At 50.1% G+C, this 25,153-nt stretch overlaps 1 protein-coding gene across 5 annotated transcripts in view; it reads left to right on the top strand.

Annotated features, from left to right (window-relative positions):
• PLEKHG4 (pleckstrin homology and RhoGEF domain containing G4) overlaps nt 1–25,153 on the top strand; it is an 82,695-nt gene that overhangs the window by 52,058 nt on the left and 5,484 nt on the right. For all 5 annotated transcript variants that reach the window (XR_011338444.1, XM_069868205.1, XM_069868208.1 and 2 more), the window contains exons 11-18: nt 870–1,008; nt 3,506–3,628; nt 4,213–4,404; nt 19,860–20,809; nt 22,368–22,617; nt 23,340–23,429; nt 23,732–23,956; nt 24,857–25,027. Coding sequence is in view for 4 of the 5 variants with exons in the window: in XM_069868205.1 (XP_069724306.1) it covers nt 870–1,008; nt 3,506–3,628; nt 4,213–4,404; nt 19,860–20,809; nt 22,368–22,617; nt 23,340–23,429; nt 23,732–23,956; nt 24,857–25,027 (2,140 nt within the window). In the remaining variant the exon portion in view is untranslated. The remainder of the gene's footprint in view (nt 1–869; nt 1,009–3,505; nt 3,629–4,212; nt 4,405–19,859; nt 20,810–22,367; nt 22,618–23,339; nt 23,430–23,731; nt 23,957–24,856; nt 25,028–25,153) is intronic.

The following is a 25,153-nucleotide window of genomic DNA, read 5'->3' as shown; positions in this document are numbered from 1 at the left end:
CTAGTCTGTCTCCTGGATCCTATGATTCACCTGCACCTGTGCTGCACACATCTGAAATGACCTTGCTAATCTCCCTAGAATGTGCTGAATCCCTGCCTCCAGCACCCAGGGGCGCTGAGCTCCAACCTCGACCTCTCCACAGCATCCAGGGGCGCTGGGCTCCAGCCTGAACCCCTCCACCTCTGTCTGTGCGTAGAGGAGGTGCACTTCTGCTGTGGCCGGCAGGGAGAGTGCTGCCTGGTGTTGCCTGTTGAGGTTTGGTCTGCACAGCTGCCTGTGCAAAACAAGAAGCTCTGTCTTTCTATCTTTCCAGCACAATATTGTAAAACTCAGTTTCTCTTGGTGCTGGGGTGGTGTACACATTGCATTTTTGTTTGACTGGTGGAAGTTCTGGAGAGTGAATGGGTCATCAAGTGGTTTATGATGTTGCTGTCATTTAGAGGAGATTTACTTCCTAGTGATTGCTGATTTACTTATTTAAATTAAATTCAAATGGTGGTTTTAGACACTGAGTCTGCCTGAGCATGTGTTTTTTGAAAGCCCACTGATGCAATAATCTGCATTAACGAAAAGGTGAGTGTCCTGTCTGAAAGTGTGGCAAGTACAGTAAGTTCTGCAAGGAGCCTGGCTGGGAGGAGATGCTCTTGTCCTTCCTGCCAGGTTGCCTGCATTGGGATCAGAGAGTGGTGAATCACGGGCACGTGCAGGGAGCAGCATTATTCTCCTTCTGTTCTCCATACGGAGATGGCTTTTATGGGTCCCTCTGGGACGATGACTGAAGCGCTGCCGTTAGCCAGGTTGTGTTTGCATGAAGTGCTGGGAGAAGGACTTGATGCAAACCCCCTGATGAGACTTGTGTCCCTTTCCAGAGATGCACTTGATGATGTCAGTGTGCTTTATAAACGAGTTGATGAGGACGTTCACCGGATGGTGATGCTGTCGAACAAACGCATCCAGGAACTGGAGCTGGTGATGGACTTTGAGAAAGTAGAAGGATGTTTTAAGGAGGTAAGGCTTTAAGTTCCAGTGACTGCCTGCTGCCACCCTCTGACTGTGCATCTGACCACAGGTGCTGGGCCTGTTGATCTCTCCTGTGAAGGTGTAGAACGATGCCTGTAGACCCTTAAAAAGAACACCTGAATATTAGAATTTGGGATATGTTTTCAGATGTGGTGAGAACCAAGCCACTGTTTGCCTGGTATCTCTTGATAACAAGTAAAAGCCTCCTGGCTGCTCTCAGGGTGTGAATCAGCCAAACCCCATAAACACCTGTGATGTTTTTCCAGACCACAGTGCAGTGGCATGTTGGTTGCCTGTATGTTTGCAGGTGGGGTGTCTTTTTACATTGATCAGCAAAAGTACCTTCTCAACAAGACTGTTGAGGAGCCATTCTTCATGCTCTGCCTTGAGAAGCAGCAGAGTAATGGCAACAAGCTGGTGATGAGTCTGTGTCCATCCTCTCTGGGCTGTAGATCCTTGAGTGTTTGCTTATATCCTGCTGCTGAATGAGCCAAACATTGCGTACTCCATGCTAGCTGCCCATCCCTGCTGTGTTCTTTGCTGTTTAGATTCCTGTGCAGTGATCAGGTCCCTGCTATCTGAGAAACCCCATGCACACTCCTTCCCCTCTGAGTGTACCCCCAGCATGCTCCCTTTGCCTCTCGGTGCTGCCCTATGTACAGTCTCCAGGCAGGGGAGCAGCCTCTTGTCCTTAGCCTAAGAGCCATACTCAGTCCATCCACCCCCCTGCATTTCCCTGGGAGCTTAAAACTTCCTTTCATGTGGTGCTCATTGAAACTCTTTACAGCCATGGGATAACTGAAGCAAAGAGGCGCTGATTTTCAGAAGGACTTTTGAAACCTACAGCCATGTACATAGAGAGCCTTAAAAGATCATAAAGTAGCTCAGGCTGTCTATGCATCCTACAAGATCTGACCAGCTTCAGTGTTGCAGGTCCTGGATGTTCTCCTTAAGCCTGAACTCTACCTTGAGATTGGAGTCGCATCATCTCTTTGCTGTAACTTGTCAAAAATAAAAAGTTTTTTATATTGCTTATTACCTTGTGTGTGTGAAGGGTTGTGTGCTCTTTGAAGCTTGTGTTAGGAATGCGTGTCCTTAAAGATCAGTGCTAAGACCAGTTTCACCATTGTTTTTCTAGGATCTAGGGCCCCTCTCTGGAAAAAAAATGGATTTGCAGAGGAGGCTGTGGCCTACCTGTTGTTTTCAGATGCTAAGGTCAATCCAAGAGTTTTAATGACTTCCCATTTGGGTGTAGACACTTGGGTGCCATGCACTGTGTTCAGAACAAGTGTGATGCAAGAACCTCACAAAGACTCCCTTAAACACACTGGTTCCTAATACTGTACAGAAATGGATAAAGGCACAAAGGCAGACTCTGCAACCAGTCCCTGCTTTAAGCTGAACTTTTTCTCATTGAATTGAGCAAAACCTACTGCTCCCAGTGTACTTTTCTTGCAGATCACCAATGACAACAGCACTGCTGGCAGCAGCTGCTTCTGCTTTTAAGCCTGCCTGGGAGCTCTAGGCAGCAGCAGTGTGCACTTTCACAGCATGGGTCACAACCTGGGAGCCCACCCCTATCTCCTCCTTTTGCCAGTGGGTTTGTTCCACGGACACAAGACCCTCTTTCAGTCCACAAGACTAGGAGCTTGTCTTTGGCTCTGGGGTTGAGTTGGGATACAGATTTAGATGATACAGGAGAACAGGATGCGTGGGCATTAAGAAACATTTAATCTGTTCCTCCCCCAGGTGCAGCTATGCCTGAAGCACTGCAGAGAAATTTACTAACCTGTTTTTAAAATCTGCTGTTGATGGAGATGCTGTGGTATCCTGCCTGGCCTTCCATGTCTGCTTTGCTTTTAGGACACTCTTGTTAGTCAGTTCCCCATGTTTGAGGATATAGGCTTATAACTGCAGCAGTAACTGGACTTTGTTGAGGAACCTACAGTTACTGCACAGCTTTGTGGCAAGCTGCCTTCAGAGCAGTAGCTGAAAGCCCCAGAGAAGCATGTAACATTGCAGGTGGGGAGAATCCATCTGTACGTTCACACTGACGTAGTTCACGTCCTGCCAATCAGAAAAGGGAAGTGGTGTAGGAAATCTGGCAACAGGGAGATTTTATCCCACTTGGGGGTAACAATAATAGGAATATCAGGCCAACCTGCAGGTTGCAGAGCTCGCATTAGGCTGTGGCTCACCCTGAACAGAGTCCAAGCAGCTACTTGCCCTGTTTATGCCTAGGGCTAGTGAGCAATAGCAGAGCTTTGCAATTACTCAGTAACCCGAAGTGGAAAAACTCCTAGCAGGAGGCTTGGGCTGAAATGCCAGGATGTGGGGAGGAGAAGTGTACATGCATGTTCTTTCCAGTAATGGAATGACCAGCATTATGAGAGCAGTTCCTTGCTCTTTCCTTGCTCCACGTAAAGGCCTACCTTGGTGAGTAGCACTGAGTGACTAATACTGGAGCGTTTCCCTTTTCTCCTAGGTCAGCAGTTGGATTGAGAATGTTGGCAGAAAACGGCTGAAGGAAACGATCAACACAGATGATTCTTTGGAGACGCTGGTTCAAGTGCAAAAGCAGTTCAAGGAGTTTGATCTTATTGCCAGTGTAAGTGTTGTCTGGAAAATCATTTTCTCCAGAGTCTGAGCTGGCAGCATATGTGCCTTGTACATGCTCAGCCAAGCCCATGGTGCTAAGGTGGTATTGATAGGGTTCATCACCAAAATGTGTGCTGTTCCCTTATACTACTTGGCTTCCCTGCTCTCCTCTTGTAGACAAAGCCACCAGCTCAGCCCCTCAGTAGATGGTATTTGCCAGTCTTGAGGAAAGTAGGAATGGTTGGACTCGATGATCCGGTGGGTCTCTTCCAACCTGGTTATTCTATGATTCTATGAAAATAGCTACTGTGAGGGAAGATTTTTTTGTTAATCCCTTGATGTGCTTTTAACACCGTCTTTATTTTTTTATCCTAATTGTTCCGTGGCCTTACTGTGTAGGCCTTTCCAAGTTGCTGCGTGGATCATGTAAATCATAACAAAGGTCAAGACTTTAGAATTTTGCTGTAAACAAATGCACTAACTGATTTGAACCTTAAAACGATTCTTATTAGTCCTAGCTGTTAATGACCTTGAAGACTATCTACTATCCATGTTGAGTCTCTATCCTCATACCCAATTGCGTTTTGCTCTCAGGAATATTGCAGAAGGGGGCAGGAAGCACTGAAGAAGATGGATCGATGGGAAGACTTTTCCTCCGTGGATGTACATTCTTACAGGGTAAAGCTGCAGAACTGCAGAGATCAACTAGAAGAGTTCTGCACTCAGCTGGATGAAAACAGGCATCGAATCTGTGAGATGGTCAGGCTGTATGAATTCTTTGACAAGGTAAGACAAGGTATCTGTTGCATGGTGGAGGGTGTAAAAAGCCTGCTGGGACTCAGTGCAGAACTTGGTTGTTTATGAAAGATGTGAAATGCAGCTCCAACAGGGAGCTGGATCTATGACTTGCTAAAGCCTCTTCATGCTCATGTGTCAGCAGTGAATTTTTCAAGTTGATATGTGGAAGAAGGGGTAGGTGTGTATTCAAGAAAATCTCTGCATCTTTTACAAATAGAGGTCTTCTGCTGTCTGAGCTGTAGCTTGTAGGCCCCTCTTGTGGCTGCAGTGGACAGAAGAATCATGGCAGTGTTGGCTTGGACATCAAGGGCCAAAAGATTGGCTGCTTGTGTCTGCTCTTGGCTACCAGGCCCAGGTAGGCTGCCTGCATTTTGCTCACATGGTATCCCTACATGCTGGTAAATCCAGCCTGTTGACACATCAGGAGTAGCACCCAGCTATTCAGCCCTAAATATAGCTCAGACCCTCTCTTGTGGAGGGCCATGTGAGGAAATGGAGCAGCAGGATGGGGTGCTGGGCAGCAAGGCTGAGGAACCCATGGGGACAGGTCTGGCGTAGACTTCTTGGAAGCAGAAAAGGAGGATGTGCTTGGTGACTGTGCTGAATGCTTGTCTTTCTCACCTGTGTGCTTTAGTGCAAATGCACCCATTCAGCAGACCTGCAGTTGGATTTGATGTCCTTTGATTTCTAAAGTTGAAGATGAATAAGCAGTAGGATTTTTTTAAGTGCATTTTAAAATACAGTTTTGGCAAGCACAGAAGGCAGGGAGCCTGTGCTCCATTTATTCCACACTTGTACAAACATTGGGTATTGAAGTTCTCAAATTCCAGAAAGAATAGACGCTAAAAGTTAAGCTGTACCAGATGTAGGTGCCACTTAGTTGCTGTCTCTGAGCTGCTTTGGCAGCCAAATGTGCTTGGGGAGGGAGGAGAAAATTCTGCTAAACATGAAAACATGGAAAAGCATCCTGTGCAAGGGAGGAAAGTGGAGAAGGCAGCCCAGAGCACTGCTGTCGGGATGTGAGGATTGAGTGGAGTTGGTGCTGTTCTGCAGGTCTGCTTTAGCTCATTTATGCAGTTTGCTGTGCAAGTGGGAGGACCCTCTTGCTGTGGGAATGTTTACTTATTCCCCAACCCCATCTCAGTGGAGAGAAAAGTGCCTTCTGTGCTGTAGGAAAGTGGTAAGAACCTGTGCTCTGCTCACTCATTGAGCAGAGATGTTCAGGGGCTGCTGTGGTTGCTGAATACCTGTTGCCATTGTGGAGGATCCTGGCAAGGGCCGTGGTAAAGGTGGTGGTGGTTATATTTCTTCTGATAAACTGAGGCACACAGAGGTGCCAGGTCTTGCTTAGTTGTGTATGAACCTATCCAGCCAAAGCTGGAGATCTCTGGAGCACAGACGTGGACTGTGGCACATGACGGCTGCTCCGCTCTCCGTTGGGGCATGGCAACTACGTCACTGTAGTAGCTCTTGGGCTGCCATGGTAGTCAGATGTGACTCAAAAGCCGTGGGTGTTCTTCCACAGCTTCAAAGCCTTTCAAAGCCCGAGCCATTCCTAGGGGCACAAATGTTACACAGACCCCAGTGATGGCCATTTATTTTCTTAGGACATCATAGCACTGCTCACACAGCTCCTTTTTGGTGGAGGGGTGGGGTGTAGTCCTTGGTGGCAGCATCAGCGTCTTATTGGCTGTGCCTTTCATGCTGCACATCCCCAGTGAGAACTGAACAAAGGTGGCACAGTGTATTTGCACACTGCTTTGGTGTGGAGGAGAGGTATCTTGGTGAGGGAGGAGGATTTTGATCTCCCTTATTTCAGCAGAACCATAAACAGTGCTGGGGTCGTAAATGTAACACGTGTGCATTGTGAACCGCTGGCCAACTGAAACCAGGGCTGTGGAGGGGATACATCCTGCAGCTGCAGGATGAGTGCAGACATTGCTGCACAGCATGAAAGTTCTTTCAGTGATGATTATTTTGATCTTGATCTCCAGAATGATTTCTGCCTTCCCAAAGCAGAGTCAGTGATGTGGTCTGAGGTGTGGGGAAAGCGAAGATTTTACCTAAACTGATTTTGCTTTGCTCTGATGCTGAGCTGCTTTGACCTGCAGTGATTTTGTCAGTACCTGGTTAACTCCTGTCTCTCTTCCCTAATATCTGAGGGGGTATCAACAGCAGAAGTGTAAACTAAGCAATGTCCTTGCTTTTTCTTCTTGTAAAGACCCTGCAGCGTGCCAGACCCCAGGATTTGGGGAAGGAGCCTGAGGATGCGTCAGCAATGTACTCTATGGTAATGCACTGGCAAGCTCAGATCTCTCCAAACATCTCAGCATGTGCCAAGGGAGTAGAGGGCCCACCAAGGGGATCACAGTATTCATCCCTGAAGCATCCTGCTGCTTCCTAGAAATGGGAGGCTTTGTTCTACTGGTCCTTCTTCTGCATGTGAGGGGCGAATGTTTCATAGAATGCTGCCTGTGGCTGCTGGACAGGCCATGGGACAGGACAACACAACGCCATATGGTCTGTCAAGATGCTGTACTGTGTCTTTCACTGCTTGGCAGGTCCTGATGGTCTGTCAGAACTCCTTGCGATGAGGCAGGCTGAGCTGGGCCAGACCATATGGAGCTTGCACATGGGCTGGCAGGGTTCCCTCCCCAAAGCCATGACTGGTGCCAAGCTGGATGTTTCCATTTGTCCCCGTTTCCTTTGTGGCAGGAGCTCTTGGTGCCTGACAAGGGCTGGATGGTGGCTGGGCTGAGGCAGGAGGAGCGGTGAAGGAAGCTGCCTTCCCCATCTCTGACTGTGGGTGGAGGGTGGTTTTTCAGTGCCACAGACCTGGTGCGGGCATATTCAGGGACCTGCCGTCTTCCTGCGGCTTCAAGCCTCGTCTGGCTGCTGTCCCTTGTTTACTCAGTTCCAAGGCTGGGATGGGATCTGGCTCCACATGGTGCTTTGGGGGAGAACTTGGAAAGCTGAGCAAGCAAAGGTGTGTATGTAGTACCAAAAGCCTGCAAGGATGGTCCCCAGTACCTTTTGGTCTCGCTGCCTGTCCTGGCTTCTCAATGACACAGCTACAGGTGCACCAGCATTACCAGGAGGAGCTAGAGCAAGTCTCCTTCTTGCTTACCTTGTCAGCCTTCACTTTTTTCCCTTTCTCAAGCTTTCTTTGAGTGAAATTATTTCCCAAGTCACTTTTACATCCCAGGTCTCTGCATGCTCTTGACTTTAGCATAAGCAAAGTGCCCAACTGTCTGGACCAGAGGCTTGAAATGGCCCACATGAGAGCTGAGTACCCTGTCAGGACTGCAGCTGCCCAGCTCACAGTGGCATGGCTAATGAGCCAAAGCACACAGCATGGTCTCTGCCAGCCCTGGGATGACAACCAGTTCTGCAGAAGGTCAGTAGCAAAGGCGCATGATGCTTACTGGCAACAGTTGCTCATTTGGAAGAAAGCACTGACCAAGCCAGAAAGTGCAGAGTCCTTCCTATCTCCCCGGCTCAGCACCTGCATGCCCTGCAGCCCTGTGGTGATGTGATGCCCAGAGTCTCGCACCTGTATTTCTTGTGTCATTACAGCAGGGCCTGAGGTGGCCCCAGAGGCTTTTTACCTGCTTGTCAGGATGTTGTGCAAGATGCCGCCTCTTTTGGTGCTCAGGGAAAGTGTGAGCATTGCTATGCCATCGCATGGGAGCTTGTTGCAGCTTGGGCCCTTGCCCTACATTTGCTTTCTTGGGGAAGCCATTCAGGATCCCAGTCCTCAGGATTGTTGGGGTGAGACTGGTTGAGAAAATGGTAGCATTTCCCTTGGGGAGTCTTTGGGGGCTCTGCTCCTTAAGCCACTGCTTCAGTGGTGTTCTCTGGCAGCCCCCCTGGGATCGCTTCCCTCAGAGGACCGTGGCCACAGCCTGTGCTAATCCTGGTTCTTCAGTAGTTGTCTCCAGATGTCCCTGACTTCTGTCTGCTGCATGCAAGGAGCTGCGGCTTCTGAGCTCTACCTGGATGGGCAGAGCCATGTCCAACCCCTCTCCATCTGTGTTGACCTCTCTCCAGAGTGGATTACCTGCACTCATGGGTGGATCTGCCTCCACAGCCGGTTCTCCTTTGCACTCCTCTGGCTCTCTTCCTCAGCCACTTTGTTCTTTGTGGCTTAGAAAACAAAGCCTTTGGCAAGTGAAGGAGGTGCCTGCCCTTCCTGGGGGAGGGCCAGCTGGCCTGCATTTGTTTATGGCAGCGCCTCCTCATCCCTCATTGTCCTTGCTGCTGTAGGAATGCCAGCCTTTTTGCGCTCCATCCCGTGAACAAGTGTTGCTGTCTCTGGGGCCCAAAGAGGGGCTGGGGCCCTTCTTTCCATCCTTCCAGGCCCCGCTGGCAGGAGAACCTCTCTGCGCATCTCCTGCACCTTCCCTCTGAGTCGAATCCTCCTGTCCTGACCCCAGCAGTGGACACCGCAAACCCTCCTGTGAGTACCAACTGTGCTGACTTGCACTTGTATTGAGATTGTTTGGAAGCAATATAGAGAAGGCTTTTCACTCGGCTGCTTGTGCACATCTCTCTGCATCTAGCATGAATCAGAGTGCTTTGTGCGAGTCTTTTGTGCGCTCAGACAGAGCCCTGTGGGCTGTGGTCCCTCGGAATCCCAGGGTTGCGCTGTCTGTAACACAGTAGTGCCTGTCCCTCTTTCTCTTTGTTAGAGGTTGTTGCATGATGATTTCAGTGGGCAGAATTAAACTGCAGCCAGAAGTTGTTGCTGGGATTGCATGTCTGGATGTCTGCACAGGGCAGGTGGTACGTTTCCATCTGCCTGGACTTCTCTTAAAGGCTGTGGGCAGCACAAATGGGGCTGCTCTCCTAGGCTGCTCCAAGGTTTGCCCTGTCAGTGACTGAGACCTGCTGACATTGTGTTCCCAGCTCCAAGAGACAGACCTGTTCTTAGATGTGACAGCAAAAATCCAGAGCATGATAAATTAGCTGACTTGTAAGAGTGTCATTACCTCCCACTTCTCCTCAGAAGGTTTGTAATGGTGACCTGCTGATATCATGTTCTCTACTGTGCTTGCTTTCTGATGATGTACCAGTTATTATGTTGTAGGGAATGGTTTTAAGGGGGGAAAAAAAAAAATCAAGTCCCCTTCAGGCAATGAATTATTGATGTTTCTTTTTGCTTTTTGATGTTTTTCTTTTTGAGGAAAGAAGGGTTTGTGAATGCTGGTCTGTGGGAGGCTGGAAAGGATACTGGTAGCTGGGACCTAAAACTGTGGATTTTTTTTTTTTCCTGTCTCAGGATGTTTCACCCTGGTTGAGAGTTGATTTTACTGAAGAGGCATTATGATTCACTGCTCTGGAAACATGCTTGGAGGAGATTTGGAGAGTAGGACTCGGTACTAATGTGGAAAAAGAGGCATTTGATGTGTCTTTACTGTAGCATAATTATTATGAACAGAGACACAGGTCGCTGTGCCAGGCTTGTCTCTTACTAGCAGTCCTGCACAGGTCAGAATACAGCTTTGCCCCCCAGCACCCCTGAGCAAATGAGGTTTTTGTTGTGTTTGTTAATAAAATCTCTGAGGGAGGCTCAACATGCACTGCTCTCTCGACACTTCTGCCCAAGATTGGCTTTACTTTTCTGGGGATGGGCTGCGTGAAATTCCCAAATAACAGCTTTCCTCTGATTACTGGTGCAAGTGCTAAAGATGATGAAGGAAGATCTGAGTAGCACAACAGAGGAATATATACTGTGCCTTCCTGATGCTGTGAAACTGTTTTCAGGGAAGCCACTGTTGCCTGGCTTCATCATTGTCTGACAGCAGCTGTCTCATCTCTCTTTCTTGTTTCTCTTTCTCCTTCCTCAGTTACGCTCGTAAAGTCATGCCCCTAGACAGCTGTCTAGTTTGATTTGCTCTCCCATTTCAGGGGTGTCTTTTTTCATGTGCAGCCTGAAGGGGTTGGGAGAAGGAGCCTCAGTGCTAGAAAATCGATACTCTGGCAGAGTTCGTGCAAGGTTAATGCGTTAAATCTCTCCCTTCTCCTTCCTGTCAGGTTTTTTTTTGGAGAAATCTTCTTGCAAGGTTAATAATCCTCTAATGTTTACTTTCCCACCAAAGGTATTGATGCATCAGAAAGCTCCTGCTTTGCCTTGCAGTTTGGGATAGCCCTCTTGCGCAAACAAGAAATCCTGACACCTAAATCAGATGTGCTATAGCTTTCACACACACACACTCTGCCCCGTATTTTCTGGTTTGCAAAATAAGTGATTTAGAAACTGTTCTGTTTTATGAATTCTCCAGCAATTCACTTGTAGATCTGCTGGTGCCCAGGCTATTTTCTCCTGTTTCCTCAATGACTGTATTGCCAAATTGGCATCGCAGCAGTGCCTCTAGCTCCTGCAAGCTCTGTGGCAATAGGTGAATGCTAAATGCTGGTTAACACCAGCATTCAGTGCTCCAAGCTGTTGCACAACACAGGTGTGAGACTGGTGCTAAGTTTGTCCCTCAGTACTACACAGCAGCAGTGAATTAATTAGGTTTTTTCACGTGCTAAATCCAAGCACAATTTGCAGTTGAAGGTGAGGGTTTCTTGGGTTGAGGTAGTTTTGAGCTCCTGTCCCAGCACCTCAGGCTCTGCTTTAGTGCAGTTGGAGGTCTGTGTGATGTGTTTGTGGCATGTGCAGGGGGGCAAAGCCTTCATCTGTCTGGGATCCTTCTCCCTCCTACTGTGCTGGCCTCGCTGGAGGGCACAGCAGGAAGAGGCTGGGGAGGCCGGTCAGCATGTAGCATCTTTTAGGATGTAGGCTGCTCACCCGCCAGCTGCCTTTCCTTGTCCCAGGAGTTCTGCCAGTGCAGTGTACGCTGGAGTCAATGCTTGATACGCTGAAAGCATCTGCTTTCTTCATCCTTGATTGTCAGAGCACTTGTGTGTAAATATTCCTCGGTGTTCTTGGCTGTTCAAGAAGATAAACTGACAGTGGTCTGAAAGTTTACACCCCCCGCCCCGAGTTAGGTGGAATCGGATCTCCTGCAGGATCAGGACACCGACAGCCCGTCACTAATGGCAGGGAAACAGCATTTCCTCGCAGCAGGTTTAGAGATGTCCCAGCTCGAGTTGCAGATGAGCTGGAAGGGGAGCGCATTGTGCTTGAGGTGTAAGATTTGATGCTAGCAGAGAGCTCTCCTCTACTGACCCCAGCCTTGTGCATGTGTGTAAAATCATGGGTTTGGGTGCTCTTTTTCACTCTGATAAAGATAGGAGCTGCACAGGGTGTCAGATTTTCTGAATGTTTGTGTGCTGGCATCCATCTGGACAGTCGGCTCCTCCTGGAGGCTGGAATTCCCTTTAGTCATGGGAGTTAAATAGAGCTGTTCAAGCAATCTGGACTTGAAGCTCCCCTCAGTGTACAGATGGGGCTGGAACTCACAATGGTTCCCATCTGCATATCAAAGCCCTGGACATATGGGCAGGGTTCTCCCAAGCACCCGCAGCCGCTGCTGACCGGGCTGCTTTGGCTGCTTCACAGGGCTTTGCATCCTCCAAATGCATCTTAGTGTGCTCTTAACCCGGGGAGCTATTTCTACATTTGTCAGCTACCCTGAAGAAAGGAGACCCAGCAGATGTGCTGGCTGTTCTGGTTCAGTTTTCGCTTCACACCTGCCAAGGCACAAGCACCCACAGTCCTGTGTGGAGAGATCCCAGCACATCACGGAATAATTAAGCAGAGCTTTGCTCAGCTTGTTGGGGGGGATGAGGGGAAGGATGTGAATTGAAGGCTACAGAGAAAGCATCCACTCCCCCCTATCCAGGCCCAGGGGCAGACTGGAGGCTTTGCGGTCCCCAGATGGGCATGGAGGACCTCGTTAGAGGGGAGCCAGTGCAGAGCAGATGGGAGACACCTACCACAGTCCAGTCTGTCCTCGCTGACCTGCAGGGTGCTATTACAGCAGGTATTTGTGCAGTGTAATGATGTGGCTGTCGGGACAGATGTAAAAGCAAAGTGGGCATCAGTGTGGTTTGTTGCTGTTGTGCAAGTTGCAGGCTTTGGTGACTCACACATCTCGCTGTGGCTTGATCTTTAACCTGGCTTCACCAAAGACAAGAGTTTTCCCCGTCTCTAAAAGAAGCTTGAAAACTTGCTGCCCTTCTTCTCCTTCTCTAGGCACTGGTGGTACATCCACAAATATGCTCACACTTTCATACCTTTTGCTTTCTCAGCCACCAGTGAATTACATTCAACATGTATAACTTCTTTCAAGTCAGTCTTTGGATGGTTTCATGACTCTGTAGTGCGTGATGTAGGCTGTAGCCAAATGAAGGGCCAGCCACCAGATACCAGTTGTTAGGAGTAGCCGGACAGGACAGTGGCCAAAGCAGACTTCAGCATGTAGTTTGGATTTTTAACTGGTGAAGCATCAGAAGGGGGGAAGGATAGTATTCACTGAGGCAGCGAAACAGCATCTGGTAAGAAGGGATTGTGAGCTGAATTTCATTCATTGCAAAACCTTTTTTTGTCAGTGCATAAAGCTGATGAAAAGGTGGGCAATGTGAAGAGGCTGGTTTGCAGCAAAAGTCAACATTGAAAATTATGTTTTTACTGGGAGCAAACACAGTCCCTAGTCCTCTGGACTCGTAAGCTTTTAAATATTGACATTATCCTCTTGGTGGGACAGAAAAATTGAGGGAGACAAATCAGTGTAGAATCTTCCCAGGGGTGCAATGTTGTGAGGTTCTGTGGAGCAAAAAAGAACAACTAAAGGAAAGCTGCACATTGTTGGCTGTTTGGGAGGTTTTCTGCGGTGGAAACTCATACATTTACTGCCCAGCTTCTTAGGGAGTAATTTTATACATACACATACATTTAAATACATATATGTGTGTTATATAAATGTACAAGTGTGTCTGCATGTAGATACATAGTGCAGCTGGCACAGCCTGCTCTGTGGAAGCTCTGAATTGCACTGAAGGAGGGATTATTGTGGCTTGTAGTGATTCATCAGTTGAACCAGCCAGTTCCTAATGGAGCTACCCTAGATGTTGCTTAGCAGTTGCAGGAGTTTGAGAAAAGAAGGGCAAGCACGCGTCCTGCATGCCAGCTCCAGCACAATGAGCCACATTTGCCCTTTGGGTCCTCACGCTGTCGTCAGGAGAGCAGAAATCATGTGCAATCCTACTTTATCCAATTATATTCTCCTGTAATTAGACTCCCCTGAACTTGTCAAGCCTGACTGCCCAGAGGGGAAACGAAGGGATTTTTGAGCTTGTTTGTGTTCACCCAGAGTGCTGCTGCGAAAACGATTTCCAAGCACGTTTCTCTAATGAGCACCCTTTGATGGTGCTTGGGCTGCGTCAAGCCAAGACCAACCCTGACCTGCTGCTTCCCTGACCCCTTGTTCTTCTTTTATGCCCAGCTGTGGGTATCCACCTGTTTGCTGTTTTATGTTCCAATCCAAGGAGTTGTAATCTGTACTTGTCTCATCCTTTGCCCTCCCACGGTGTTTGTACAGCATTTAGCGCTTGGTAACAGGCAAAAATGCAAATACAGGACTTAAAGTTTGTTTTCTTTAGCAGGTGGTTTTAGGCAAACATGATTTTAGTGATCCCTCCTCCCTTGGAGGGAGGAGGGGAGGCACAGAGAGCTACACAGCGACTCAGAAACGGTTTAGTTTATAATTTCAAGAGGGTGAGTCCTTTCCTTGGTGTTTAAAGCTGAGTTTTTACCACCTGCATCTCATGTAGGACACGGTTTTGATTAGTTTGGTTTCTGCTGCTAGTGAATCCCAGGCAGGGCTTCAAATACAGTTTGGATAAGTCAAATGTTACAGGGTGGGGAAGAGAATAACAGCAAACCTCTGTGTAGAGAGGAGATTACTTCTGACTTGGTGGCTTTGCTGAAATGCTTCTGCTCTGAAATTACATGGTTTCTTGTACCTTCAAGTGCAGGTGCCTGCTCGCAGAACTGCAAGCCTTGCTAGGAGTGAGCAGGAGCTTTGGCTCTTAGAAAAGTGGAAAAAGCATCGCCATGTCTAGAAGACATCACTGTTTTCTCCAAAACTCTTGTGTGCTGAGTGGCAGCTTGGTTTGGTTTTTCCTTGAATTTGGGGTCCATTGGGATGTTTTCTCTCCCTTTTTTGCATTGAAAGAAAGAGGATCTGGCCTGCGCCCAGTCTGGGTGTTCTCTGCACACTTCACTGGTTCTCATGTGAAGCACAGCTCCTTCCCCCTCTGCCTTGTCTCCAGTTACCAGGGCTCCTCAATCTGGTATTTAAGCTAGCTTGTGAAAAGCCATGGCAAGCGGTGGCCCTGCCTCAGTCCAGCAATGGGAGATGGTAATGAACACCACAAAGCTGGTTTCAGTTGGGATATGGACCACCCCCTCTCTACAGATGGGAAGGTAGGATGAGGTCTGTTTTTAACCAATTAATTGACTTGCCAGGGGGACATCTGCAGCTCCTGAAGTCTTGTTCTTCCTCTGTGCTTTCCTTCATGGTTGCTATCAGTATCAGTGGGCGGGAGCCTCAGGAAAACTCAAAGCAGATCTATGCGTGTGATGAGCCCACCACTTTCTGCTATAGTGGCTTGGTCTCTGAGTTAGCAGAGAAACAGGCTTGTTGCTGCTTGCCAGCTGACAGCCCTTGTGACAGTGAGGTTTTAGCCTGGATGCTTCTACTTTCAATATATTTTGATGAAAAATGGCTTTTTGATTGTGTTCCTTCTGAACTGTCAGCGTGCACATCAGTGTTGTGAGCAGAAATCGGTTCTCAAAGCAGCCTAAAGCCATATTGAACTTTAAGGGAAATAAGCCCAAATGAGCATCTGTAATGAGAGGGGCACACCTGGGAGCAGTCATTTTCAGCACTTGCTTTGTGTGTGTGTGCTGGCTAGTGCCCTGTCACTCTTTACTGTTGTGCTGTGACCAGCGTCTCAGCTCTGATGGGTTCAGTGCAAAGACCTTGGGCTGCCAGCAGAGCAGAGCAGGTGGGAGTTGGTGTCTGCGTGGTACCAAGTAGAGCTGTTGGGAAGTGCTTGGCTCAGTTCACAACATTGCCTGTGATGCTTTGACCTTTTTTGGCTGCACCAGTTTTGTCTCCTCCACTGCAAGCCAACCTCCTCTTGCTCTCCAAACTCTTGATTGAAGTTAAGGGCACTTAGTGTGAACACAGGGGTGGAGAAAGGAGGTCTTGTTAAGTGGGGAGTTGTGCAGTTGTTTTTTGCCACAAAGATGTGTGATTAGTTGCCTCACGAATGAACAGCGGAGTGGAGCACTGCTTGTGTACAGGAGCTGCATGCAGGCTGGATCAGGGTTTGTTGGATTATGCTAGTTTCTCTTTTGCCATCCTTGGCAATGTTCCTAGCTGATATGCTGCTTCCCTTTCTCTGTGTTGTAGAAAGCAAGGGAGTGGAGTGTATGGAGCCTTGGGATATGGCCATAGAAGGATGGGAAAACTTAGTCTGTCTTGTTTGCTGTGCTTCAGTCGTCATACTCACTGCTGTATTGCATCCCTGCCGGCACTGTTGCTCCCACTGGGGCTTTTCATCACCCCTATCTCAGTTCCACTGTCCAGTCACTTCAGACTCAGAAGGAAACTTTGTCACAGCTATTAGTCACCCACCTAGGTGTATTTTTCTTCTACAGAAAGTTGGAGGGTTTGTGGTCTGTCTACTCCACCTACCTCAGCCTATTCAGACACTCAGTTTCCTACGCAACGAGAAAAATGCAGTTACAATCCTCATCTCCCCACAAGAAGAGATGAAAGAGGAGGTGTGGGCAAACCCCCCTGAAATTGCCCCTTCTGGCATATGCCTGTAGATGCCCAGTGTCTGTCTCCTGTCTCAGCCACCCAGAAAGTGTCTTAGAAGTCACTGGATCTTGAGTATGAGAGAAATCTGGTGGATTTGCGATAGGTTTGGGCTGGGGAGGTGTGGTATCCAAGTGATGGCGCAGATGAGGATCTGGGACCCTTGGAAGGCTTTCTGTACAATGCTGGCAACGCATACTGAGCCAGGGCTGAGCGGGTTCTCTCAGCCTGTGTTTGCAGATGGCACTTCAGTGCTTCCAAAGGCAACAGACTCCAGGAGCTTCTGTCCTTGAGGCACTGCAAGCTTCGTCCATGGTGAAATGAGCAGGGATCAACATGGGGTGGTGGGCTTGAGGGCTTCACCGTGCTCCAGTGGAGTCCCTGGCTCATCCTTGCTTCAGGGTAGATCCCCAAGAGCTCCTGCCTCTCTCACAGAGCCTGGCAGGCCCAACCTGTTGCTGACTCCTCACGCAGGTACTGGGTAGGTCAACACTGCGTATGCAGGAAGCACTTTTGTCTTTACTCCTGTAATTGAGAGTTACAGTAACAACTTGTCTGTAAAGATCAAAAGCTGAGGTACAGGCTCCTTCCTGCCTGGTTCCAAACACGGGTGGGAAGGTTCAGCTTCCCTGCATGCAGGTACCTCCTCTTATATATGAGCAGCTCTTGTAGCTTTGCAGAGAAGCTGTAAGGCTGCCTGCTTCCCGAAAGCCCTGTGGCTGGAGAACAGAATCTTGGCTTGGCTGAGCATGGTTTGTAACTTTACTGGGACACAAATGACGACAATACCCCTTCCTGCATAAGGAAGTTCCCTCCTAGGTGCTGGGGCATGCTTGGTCCCTGGAGAGGGTTGCCACTTCATGTGCTAAAAGGGACAGTTGAAGCAGAAGATGTGACTGGAGAAAGCCTTGGTGGCCACTTAGCATGTAACCAAGCAAGCTGCAGGGTGTGGAGGGCTGTCCCCATTGTGCAGGGAACAAAGCTGAGCTATTCACTGGCCTGCGACAGGCACAGGGGCTGGAAGAAATGCCATTTAGAGTCACTTCTGCGCAGCCCTTGGACTCCTCACCAAGAATAGGCAGATACCATATGAAGATGAGAGGTGGTGGTTCTGCCTCCCTGTGTGGTTTGCAGCCCTGATTCTGGCTAGTTTCCTAGAAATAAAAAAGCCTTTTTTTTTTTTTGCTCTCTCTCCCATTTGTGCGTGGAAGTTGGGGTCTCCATCTTCGAGAAGGCCTTCACAGGGCGGCTGCCTTTTCAGCTGGCTGCTGTAAAGGCCAGCCTTGCCTGCTGGCTGTACCTCTCCTGCATGTTGCTTTTAACACACTCTTTCAGAGCCCCGTGTGCCTTTTGAGCTCCCGTTTTCCCATCAGTGAATGAAGGGGAGCCAGCAAGACCTCCACAGCTAGAGAGGCGAGATGTGCCCTTAGATCACACTGACAACCAGCCTTTGCTCAGGGTAGAGCAGGAAGGGGCTGCTGTTGGTTTGTGTACAGCTGGAGGGAGTAGCTCAAAAACCCACAGCAAAATAGGGCATCTGTCACCGCCGTGCGGAGCTGCCAGGCTCTGCTGCAGTTGGCGTCTCACCTTGCCTTGGTGTGCTCTGCCTCCAGGGGATAAAAGACCCTCTGCATCACGGATAAATGCGGATATGTGTCCACTGCTTCTGCACATCCCTCCCAGTCCCCAGCAGTGCGCAAGCCTAAAGCATAAAGCCTGGTTTAAGAGTGGCAAGTCAGGGCCTGCTGCTGCGCTAGACAGGGTGGTGGGAGGTGAGGAGGCTGGTGCTCTTGTGATTGTTCTGTGCTGCGGTTGCATGGGACTGTTTGAGAAACATTTTCCCTGAGCAGCTGCTGGCGTTTCTGAAGCAGCTCCTTGCTCTGCATGAGTAATGGGGCTGGCTGCACGCACGCCGTGCAGCTGCAGCTCAAAAGAGCAATGTGGATGGCTCTGTGAGCTCCTGTGGCATCTGTCCCTGGAGTGACTCTGCTCAGTCTGCAGGCTACCACTCTTGTGCTGGAATTCAGCTCTCGTACAAAGCTCAGTGCTTGGCTCTCACAGTTGTTCCCATCAAGGAACTGGGCACCGTATGAATGAAGCACCTCCTGCACTGCCTACCTCTGCTACCAACAGAGAGGAGCCTGGAACCTGATCTATTTGACTACCACATCCCTGATGGGGATGCAGTGTCTGCTCCATGTACTACATAAAGCTTGGGTGGATTTTCTTGGTATCTAAGGCTCTGTTCTGCATAAAAATAAGTGTTCTAAGCTCTCTGAGTGAAGGTTGGTGCAGTAAGGCTGTTCAGCAGGTAGAAAATGGTCTAAGGCTGGTCACTTTGTTCCTGGCACCAAGCAGGAGTGTTGCTTCTCTGCAGAAACAGCAGGTATGCAGGGACCGACAGGTCAAGTGCTCACTTCAAGGGTAGCCTGTGGTGTTTCTGCACATCCAGTGGTCTGGAGCTGTTGGTGGAAGGTGCCAGGCAGGCCTGTCCTGGAGGGTTTTGCTGCCTTGTGCATTTGATTTTAACAAATAACTCTGTTTTCACTGATGGGCAGTAAATTTCCCTGGCCAGGCCTATGGCAGCTGGTCACATCTTATTCAGTCTATAGTTAAACCTTGTCATTGTCCCTGCTTTTTAGAAAAAGTACTGGCTTATGAGCCTGACTAATGCAGATGTTTGCCTTTCTTTTCTTTGTTTTATTGATGACTGATTGGTCTTAGTGCACAGTGCTTCATTAGTCCCCTTCCTGCTGTGGCAGTAAGGTGCTCTTACCTTGGATCCATCTCATTGGATCACATTTTATACAGCTCCCCTTGTTCAACTGATACATCAGAGCTGTTTTAGCAAGGCCAGCATATGCGCTGCTGCTAGAGTTAAGCCCCATGGAGCTGCTTCCAGCATTCCCGGAGCATTAGAAATAAATTGCTGAGCTCAGTATTCCACTAACCAGCATAAGCAGGTAGTGCCCTAGCAAGCAGAGCCAGGCAGGTAGGCAGGGCAGAGCGCATCACACAGGTGCCAGTGTGCACGGAAAACACACAAGCTGCAGCTGGGCTTGCATGGTCTTAGATTCCTACTTGCTGCAAGGATGGGCCAGAGCACTTGAGATGATCCAGAGTCCAGCTCTGATTGAGCTCTGGGCCTCTGAGTGCCTTTGGCTCCAGGGAAATGGTGTGGGGAGTAGCAGTCCCATTCCCTGCAGCTCGGTGATGCTCTCTCGACCTCATGCTGTGTGGTGGTGGTGGTGAGAATGGTTGGGCAGTGGAGGAGGGCGAGTTCCAGGTTTTATACCAAGCAGGGCCACACTGAGGTGTGATTTCCTACAATCTTGGCAACTGCTTCCCCTGGGCCCCTGCCCAGAGAAGACAAATGTGCCCTGCAGCATGGGTGCCCAGCATCTCGGGGACCTGGCGCGGAGGTGGAGCTGTGTCAGAGCAGCCAGCGCAGCTGAAGCCCTCTGCATAAGGAGCTGTTGTTTTGCTGAATTGTTTAGCCCCATTGACAACAGCACATCCCCCCCTTTCTCTCACACTTGAGGAACTGTGGTAGCCACACACTGATCCTTTCTCTTATCTTGTGCTTTAGGCACCGAATTAGGGTTATTCTTCTTTGAATCCCTCTGACTGGCTGTTGCATTTTGTTCTCGCTCTCTGCAGGCGTATGAGTGGGCCTTGGAAGGGATGCGACACCTTGCCTGCATCAGCATGGAGGACTGCAGCTCTGCTGAACACTGTGCAGATGTGATCAAGTGTCTGGAGAGTTACAAGGCGCAGCACCCAGACATCAGCGATGCCCGGTTCCAGGAGATGAAGGAGCTGGCCTGTGAGCTGAAGAGTGACAAGGGACTCAAGCAGTGGAAATTTGCATGGTCCAAATGCCAGGAGACCAAGCTGGTTTTTGAAAAGAAGCTCGAAGCAGCCTTGAGAACAAGGAAGGCTCTGCTGTTGGACCGTAAACCAGCTGCAGGGGAGCAGCCCTGGGCTGGCAGTGAGCCTGGCAGTACGTCCCACCGGAGACATTCCGAGGGAGCCACCTCTGGGTCCCACTGGGACAGGACATACACCGCGTCCCACTGCTACAACAGGCCCAGCTGCTCTCCGAGTTGGACTAAGGAGAAAGCTCCCTCGCCCTCCCTAAGCTGCCCTGGTGATATCAGTGCTGGGGGAGAATTTGCCTGCCAAGCTGCCCTCAGCTCGGGTCCTCAGCCGAGCAGAGTTTCCTTTGCCAATGGAGCCTCCAAGTCTCCAAAGGTACCTGAAGAAAAGACAAACCTGGAGAGTATATTAGAAACCCTGGAGGTGAAGCCGTCTTGCACCTCCACTCCGGCCTCTGGGAAGCCTCCTCTCAGGAGGGTGCTCCGGAAGGCCCAAAGCTTTGACCTGCCCTGCGGTGAGAGCCTGTGGTCAGGCTGCCAGAGGACCATGAGCGAGCCAGCCAGATATGGCAACACCGGTGTCTTTATTAAGGGGCTAGAGGTGAGCAGCACTGAGCTGGTGGACAGGACTTTCGCGCTGCGGCAACAAGCCGCTCACAGCTGGGCTGCGGACTGCCTGCTGGAGGGCCAGAGGGGCTGCCTCTCTGCGTCAGAAGCCAAGAGCTGGGGCAGGTAGGTGACTGTGACACTCGGTGCTCTGGTCCTCTGGGTGGTGAGAAGGCAGCTAGGAAAGATGCGTAGGGCTCTGCAGTGGCAGTTGCTTTGGTAGTGGGTACAGGGCAGATAGAGATGTAGCTCCAGCTTCCCCGCAGATGTTGTGGGGGTGCTGCTGGGCCCACTGTCGTGTTCCCACACAGCCTGGCACCTGCCTTTGCAGGGAGGCAGGGAAATGGGATCTGTTGCTCTTCTCACACAGCATGGTTCCTCCCTAGGAGGGAAGAGAGCAGCTCCCAGGAAGGAGAGGGAATCTCTGAATGGTGCTGCTATTAGGGGATGAGGGTTTGCAGAAACTTGGCATTCAGGGACCTAGCAAGCCCCTGATGCAGGTGTGGATGGATTGCAAAGGCACAGTGCATCACCCTCTCACTTTCTGGGGAGGCTATACCCACACTGTTGAGGGACATGTCCAGTACCCTGTGACAGCTGGACCGTGGGTAAGAGGGTGTTTGTATTTGCCCTTTGGGGACGAGATCTCTATTTGTGTGGCCAGCAGGTGGCTTTTGTCCTTTTTTCCTTCTCTGCCCTTAAGGATCTTCATTTAACTTTGTAGTATTGCAGTGTGCATAGGACATGGAGAATCCAGGGATGTGAGCTGTTCTTGAAAGGGAAAGAATTAGAAAGAATTCTTCAATTAGAAAAGATAAAAAAACCAGTGGTGGCAGAGATGGGAGTCCTGGGTGTCAGGGGACCACATAGCTCCTCTATTGTTTCTGCTTGATGGAGTAGCTGGGGACAGTGAATCCTCTGGAAGGGGGCTCTAATATCCCAGCATGTGTCAGAAAAGCCCATGGTAGGTGATGAACGCTAGCAGGTAGGAAGCTAACCACCTTGCTTCTCAAGGGAGTGGTGCTGAGGCAGTCCCGCTCTTTCATCCTCTGAGCGTCTAGGAGTTGGCTTGGGTGAAAGCTGAGAGGCAGGGAAGCAGATGCAAATTGACAGTAGTTATGTTTGGTGCTGCACTGCCTCTCAGTGGAAACTTTGTGTACTTAAGAGCAGTCCTTTCAGAGACATGCGGAACAACCTGTGCTAGGAACTGCTGTTACTGATGAAATGATGTGAAATTCGTTTGCCACTCTCACGTTTACCGGGACAAGCCCAAGGGCAGACTGTCTCACAGAAATTTTGAATTGTGCTGTCTCTGTTGTTTCAGGAACATAGCCATTTGGGGGGCAGCCTCTTTTGTCCGAAGCAGGGACTGGGTGGGTCTAGGGGTGTGTGTCCTGCTGAGGCTGGGTCAGGACAACAGCCAACCCTGGGGCTTGTGTTTCCTGAAGAGAAAAGTTGGCAGAGTTCCTTGTATCAGCCATGAGCTTTGTCAGTGCCCTGGGTCTGAGCTATCACAGGCAGTTCTGAATCCGAGCTTGGATGGTGCCAAGGGGTCAACTTACCTCCATTCTGGGTCTTAGGGAGATCTTCTTTAGGGATTCTCCAGTGCTTTGCTGGCACTCTTAGACTGCTGCAGCCTGGCTGCAGTCTGAGTCCCTTCAAGGCTGAGTGTTTCCTCTTGCAGCAAGCTGCGGCACATCATTGACGAGATGGTAACCACAGAGCGGGAATACGTGAGGTCGCTTTGCTACATCATCGATAGCTACTTCCCTGAGATGGAGCGCCTTGACCTCCCTCAGGACCTGCGTGGGAAGCGCAGTGTCATTTTTGGGAACCTGGAGAAGCTTTATGACTTCCACAGCCAATACTTCCTGCGAGAGCTCGAGAGCTGCTGCAACCACCCGCTGCGGGTCAGCCACTGCTTCCTCCGACATGTAAGACATCGGCCCCTTCCCCCTGGAGTCGGGCTCCTCTAGGCATGTGCTTGGCTCTGATGCCCAGCAGTGCCTGTGGGTTTGGCTGCTCACCTGCATGTTAGTGCGTTGTGGCTCTTCAGGAGTGTGAGGAATACCTTGTGCTGGGTTGGTTTGTCCCCTGCCAGCTCAAATGTTAGCTTGGACTGGTGTGGTTCTGCTGGGCTGAGCCCAGGCAGCAGCAGGTGCTCTTTGCCTTTCCAGTTACTTTTTGCTACCAAGAGACACTACCGGGGAAGCAAATATGTGCTCCTTGAAGCCCTCCTGCTTCTGCAGGGGCAACTCTTATGCTGTCTTCTGTTTATGGTGTCAGTGTGGAGTCAGTGAGTGGAGGGGTACAGACCTACTGCACTTGTTGAAAAGGCTGATAAGGACAAAGATGGGGTGCTTAAGGCTCAGCTGCCCTGTGCATGTTTGCTGCTACCAGGTGAATGGTATCTGCTGGGGTATGTAAGGGCAAAGGGTAACAGGACAGTGGAGTAAAAAGCCCTAGCTGCTTTTGGAGCACGAAGACAAGAATATTCCCTGGCTCTTAAAGAACTTGAAGTAAAATCATTCCTCATATCATAGGAGGTGCTGGTGCAGCCTGGGAGAGGCAGAGGTGATAGAGTAACCAAACCAAGGGCATTGCTGTTGATATGTCCTGGGTGTGCACTGGTCTCACACAGGGATCTCTATTGCAGAAAGACCAGTTTGGGATGTATGCGTTGTATAGCAAGAACAAGCCGAAGTCAGACTCACTGCTGGCCAGCCATGGGAATACCTTCTTCAAGGTAAGTTCATTGCCTGCTTCATGATTTGGGGCACTGATCTATTTAAACATGCTCAGCTGTCCTGCTTGAGGCATGCTCAGCACTACCTGTGCTCTCCTCACACAGCTCCCTGCACAAGTGTATGTGAGGGGAGACAGGGGCAGAGGTACAGCGAGTGCTTTGGAAAGGAGCCCAGCACACAGCAGCATTGGTCCTGTGGCCCTGCCTTTCCCTGCAGAGCAAAATGAGTACCCCAGTCCTGCCTAGGGGAACAGAGTACTCCCTGGGAAGCCATTGCCTTCACTCTCTGCTGCTTTTCTCAGTGCAAGCAGGTGCAACTTGGTGATAAGATGGACCTGGCCTCCTACCTGCTGAAACCCATCCAGCGAATGAGCAAATACGCCCTGCTCCTGAAGGACCTGATCAAGGAGTGCAGTGAAGCACAAGAACAGGAGCTGGGCTACCTCCGTGCAGCTGAGGAGATGGTGAAGTTTCAGCTCCGGCACGGAAATGACCTACTGGCCATGGATGCCATCCGTGACTGTGATGTATGTTCCAGTGTCTTCCTCTGCCCAAGGGGGCAGGACCACACTTATTCCCCTTCTCTAGATTTAGGGCCATCAAATTTCCACACTGATGAGGGTGCCATCTGCCAGCACAACATAGCAGGACTGCTGAGGTGCAGGGCAAGGGAAGAGCGAGTCTTGGAGGTCTCCTTGATCTGCTTGGACAGACAGCCTGGATGCTTTTACTTGAGCTTGTCATAAACAAGCTCCCTTGTGCTTAGTAGTGGTGACGTGAGGCAGCCCGGCAGCCCTTGCAGATGGCATCCTGCAGGCTGGCTTGAGCCCTTCCATCTCTTTTGAGCTGGTGATAGTAGGGTCAGGAAGTTTGCAAGAAGGAATTCAAACTGATGCTGTTGCCAGGCGTAGGCAAAAATCAGCTAGGTGGGACTCTTAAGGAGAGGCCTGCAAAGTGCAGCACTGGAGGAGGACAAACTACAAGGCTCAGGGTGGAGGAAGATGGATGTGGACAGGAAGAACTGAGGGACTGGCCTTCTGACCCAGATGTACTCCTGGCAGTTTGATGGGACTCCTTTCCTCTACAGCTCTCTTCCCCTTAAGATAATGCTTTGGCTGCTTCCTGCAGCTGCCAGTCCAGTGTATGTCACGGAACTGTGCAGGGTGACAGCAGGGGGTCATCTGTGGGCTATGCCTAGGAGAGGTGCAGGTCTCCTCTGAGCTGTGAGCCAGTTGTGTCAGCCTGATGTGGCCTCTAACAATGCCCTGCCACTTTACCTCTTCTAAAGCTCTCCTAAGATGACAGGTAGCTGTCACTTCTTCACTGTGTGGGCCACAGCCACTTGGGACCCTGCTCTCCAAGTTCAGGCCTGGGGCTGCCTGGATCCGATTCTGCCGGCGTCTTACCAGGATGTTTCCTGTGTCCAGGTGAACCTGAAGGAGCAGGGGCAGCTGGTGCGGCAGGACGAGTTTACCATCTGGCTGGGACGTAGGAAATGCCAGCGACACGTCTTCCTCTTTGAGGACCTGATCCTGTTCAGCAAGCCCAAGAGGATCGAGGGTGGCTTCGATGTGTATATCTACAAGCGGTCCTTCAAGGTAAGGTCAGCCCTGCAGCTCCCTCTTGTGCAGGAGATATCCTTGGCTGGTTTCCTCAGGGACATGTGGCTCTGAAATGGGGAGCAGGATCACCTTCAGAAGAGCTGTGAGATGTGGGGCCAAAAT

This window comes from Phaenicophaeus curvirostris, chromosome 14, assembly GCF_032191515.1.
Source record: "Phaenicophaeus curvirostris isolate KB17595 chromosome 14, BPBGC_Pcur_1.0, whole genome shotgun sequence".
Taxonomy (NCBI): domain Eukaryota; kingdom Metazoa; phylum Chordata; class Aves; order Cuculiformes; family Cuculidae; genus Phaenicophaeus; species Phaenicophaeus curvirostris.
The sequence above is the reverse complement of the archived record's forward strand: the minus strand, read 5'-3'. Positions and strand labels throughout refer to the sequence as shown.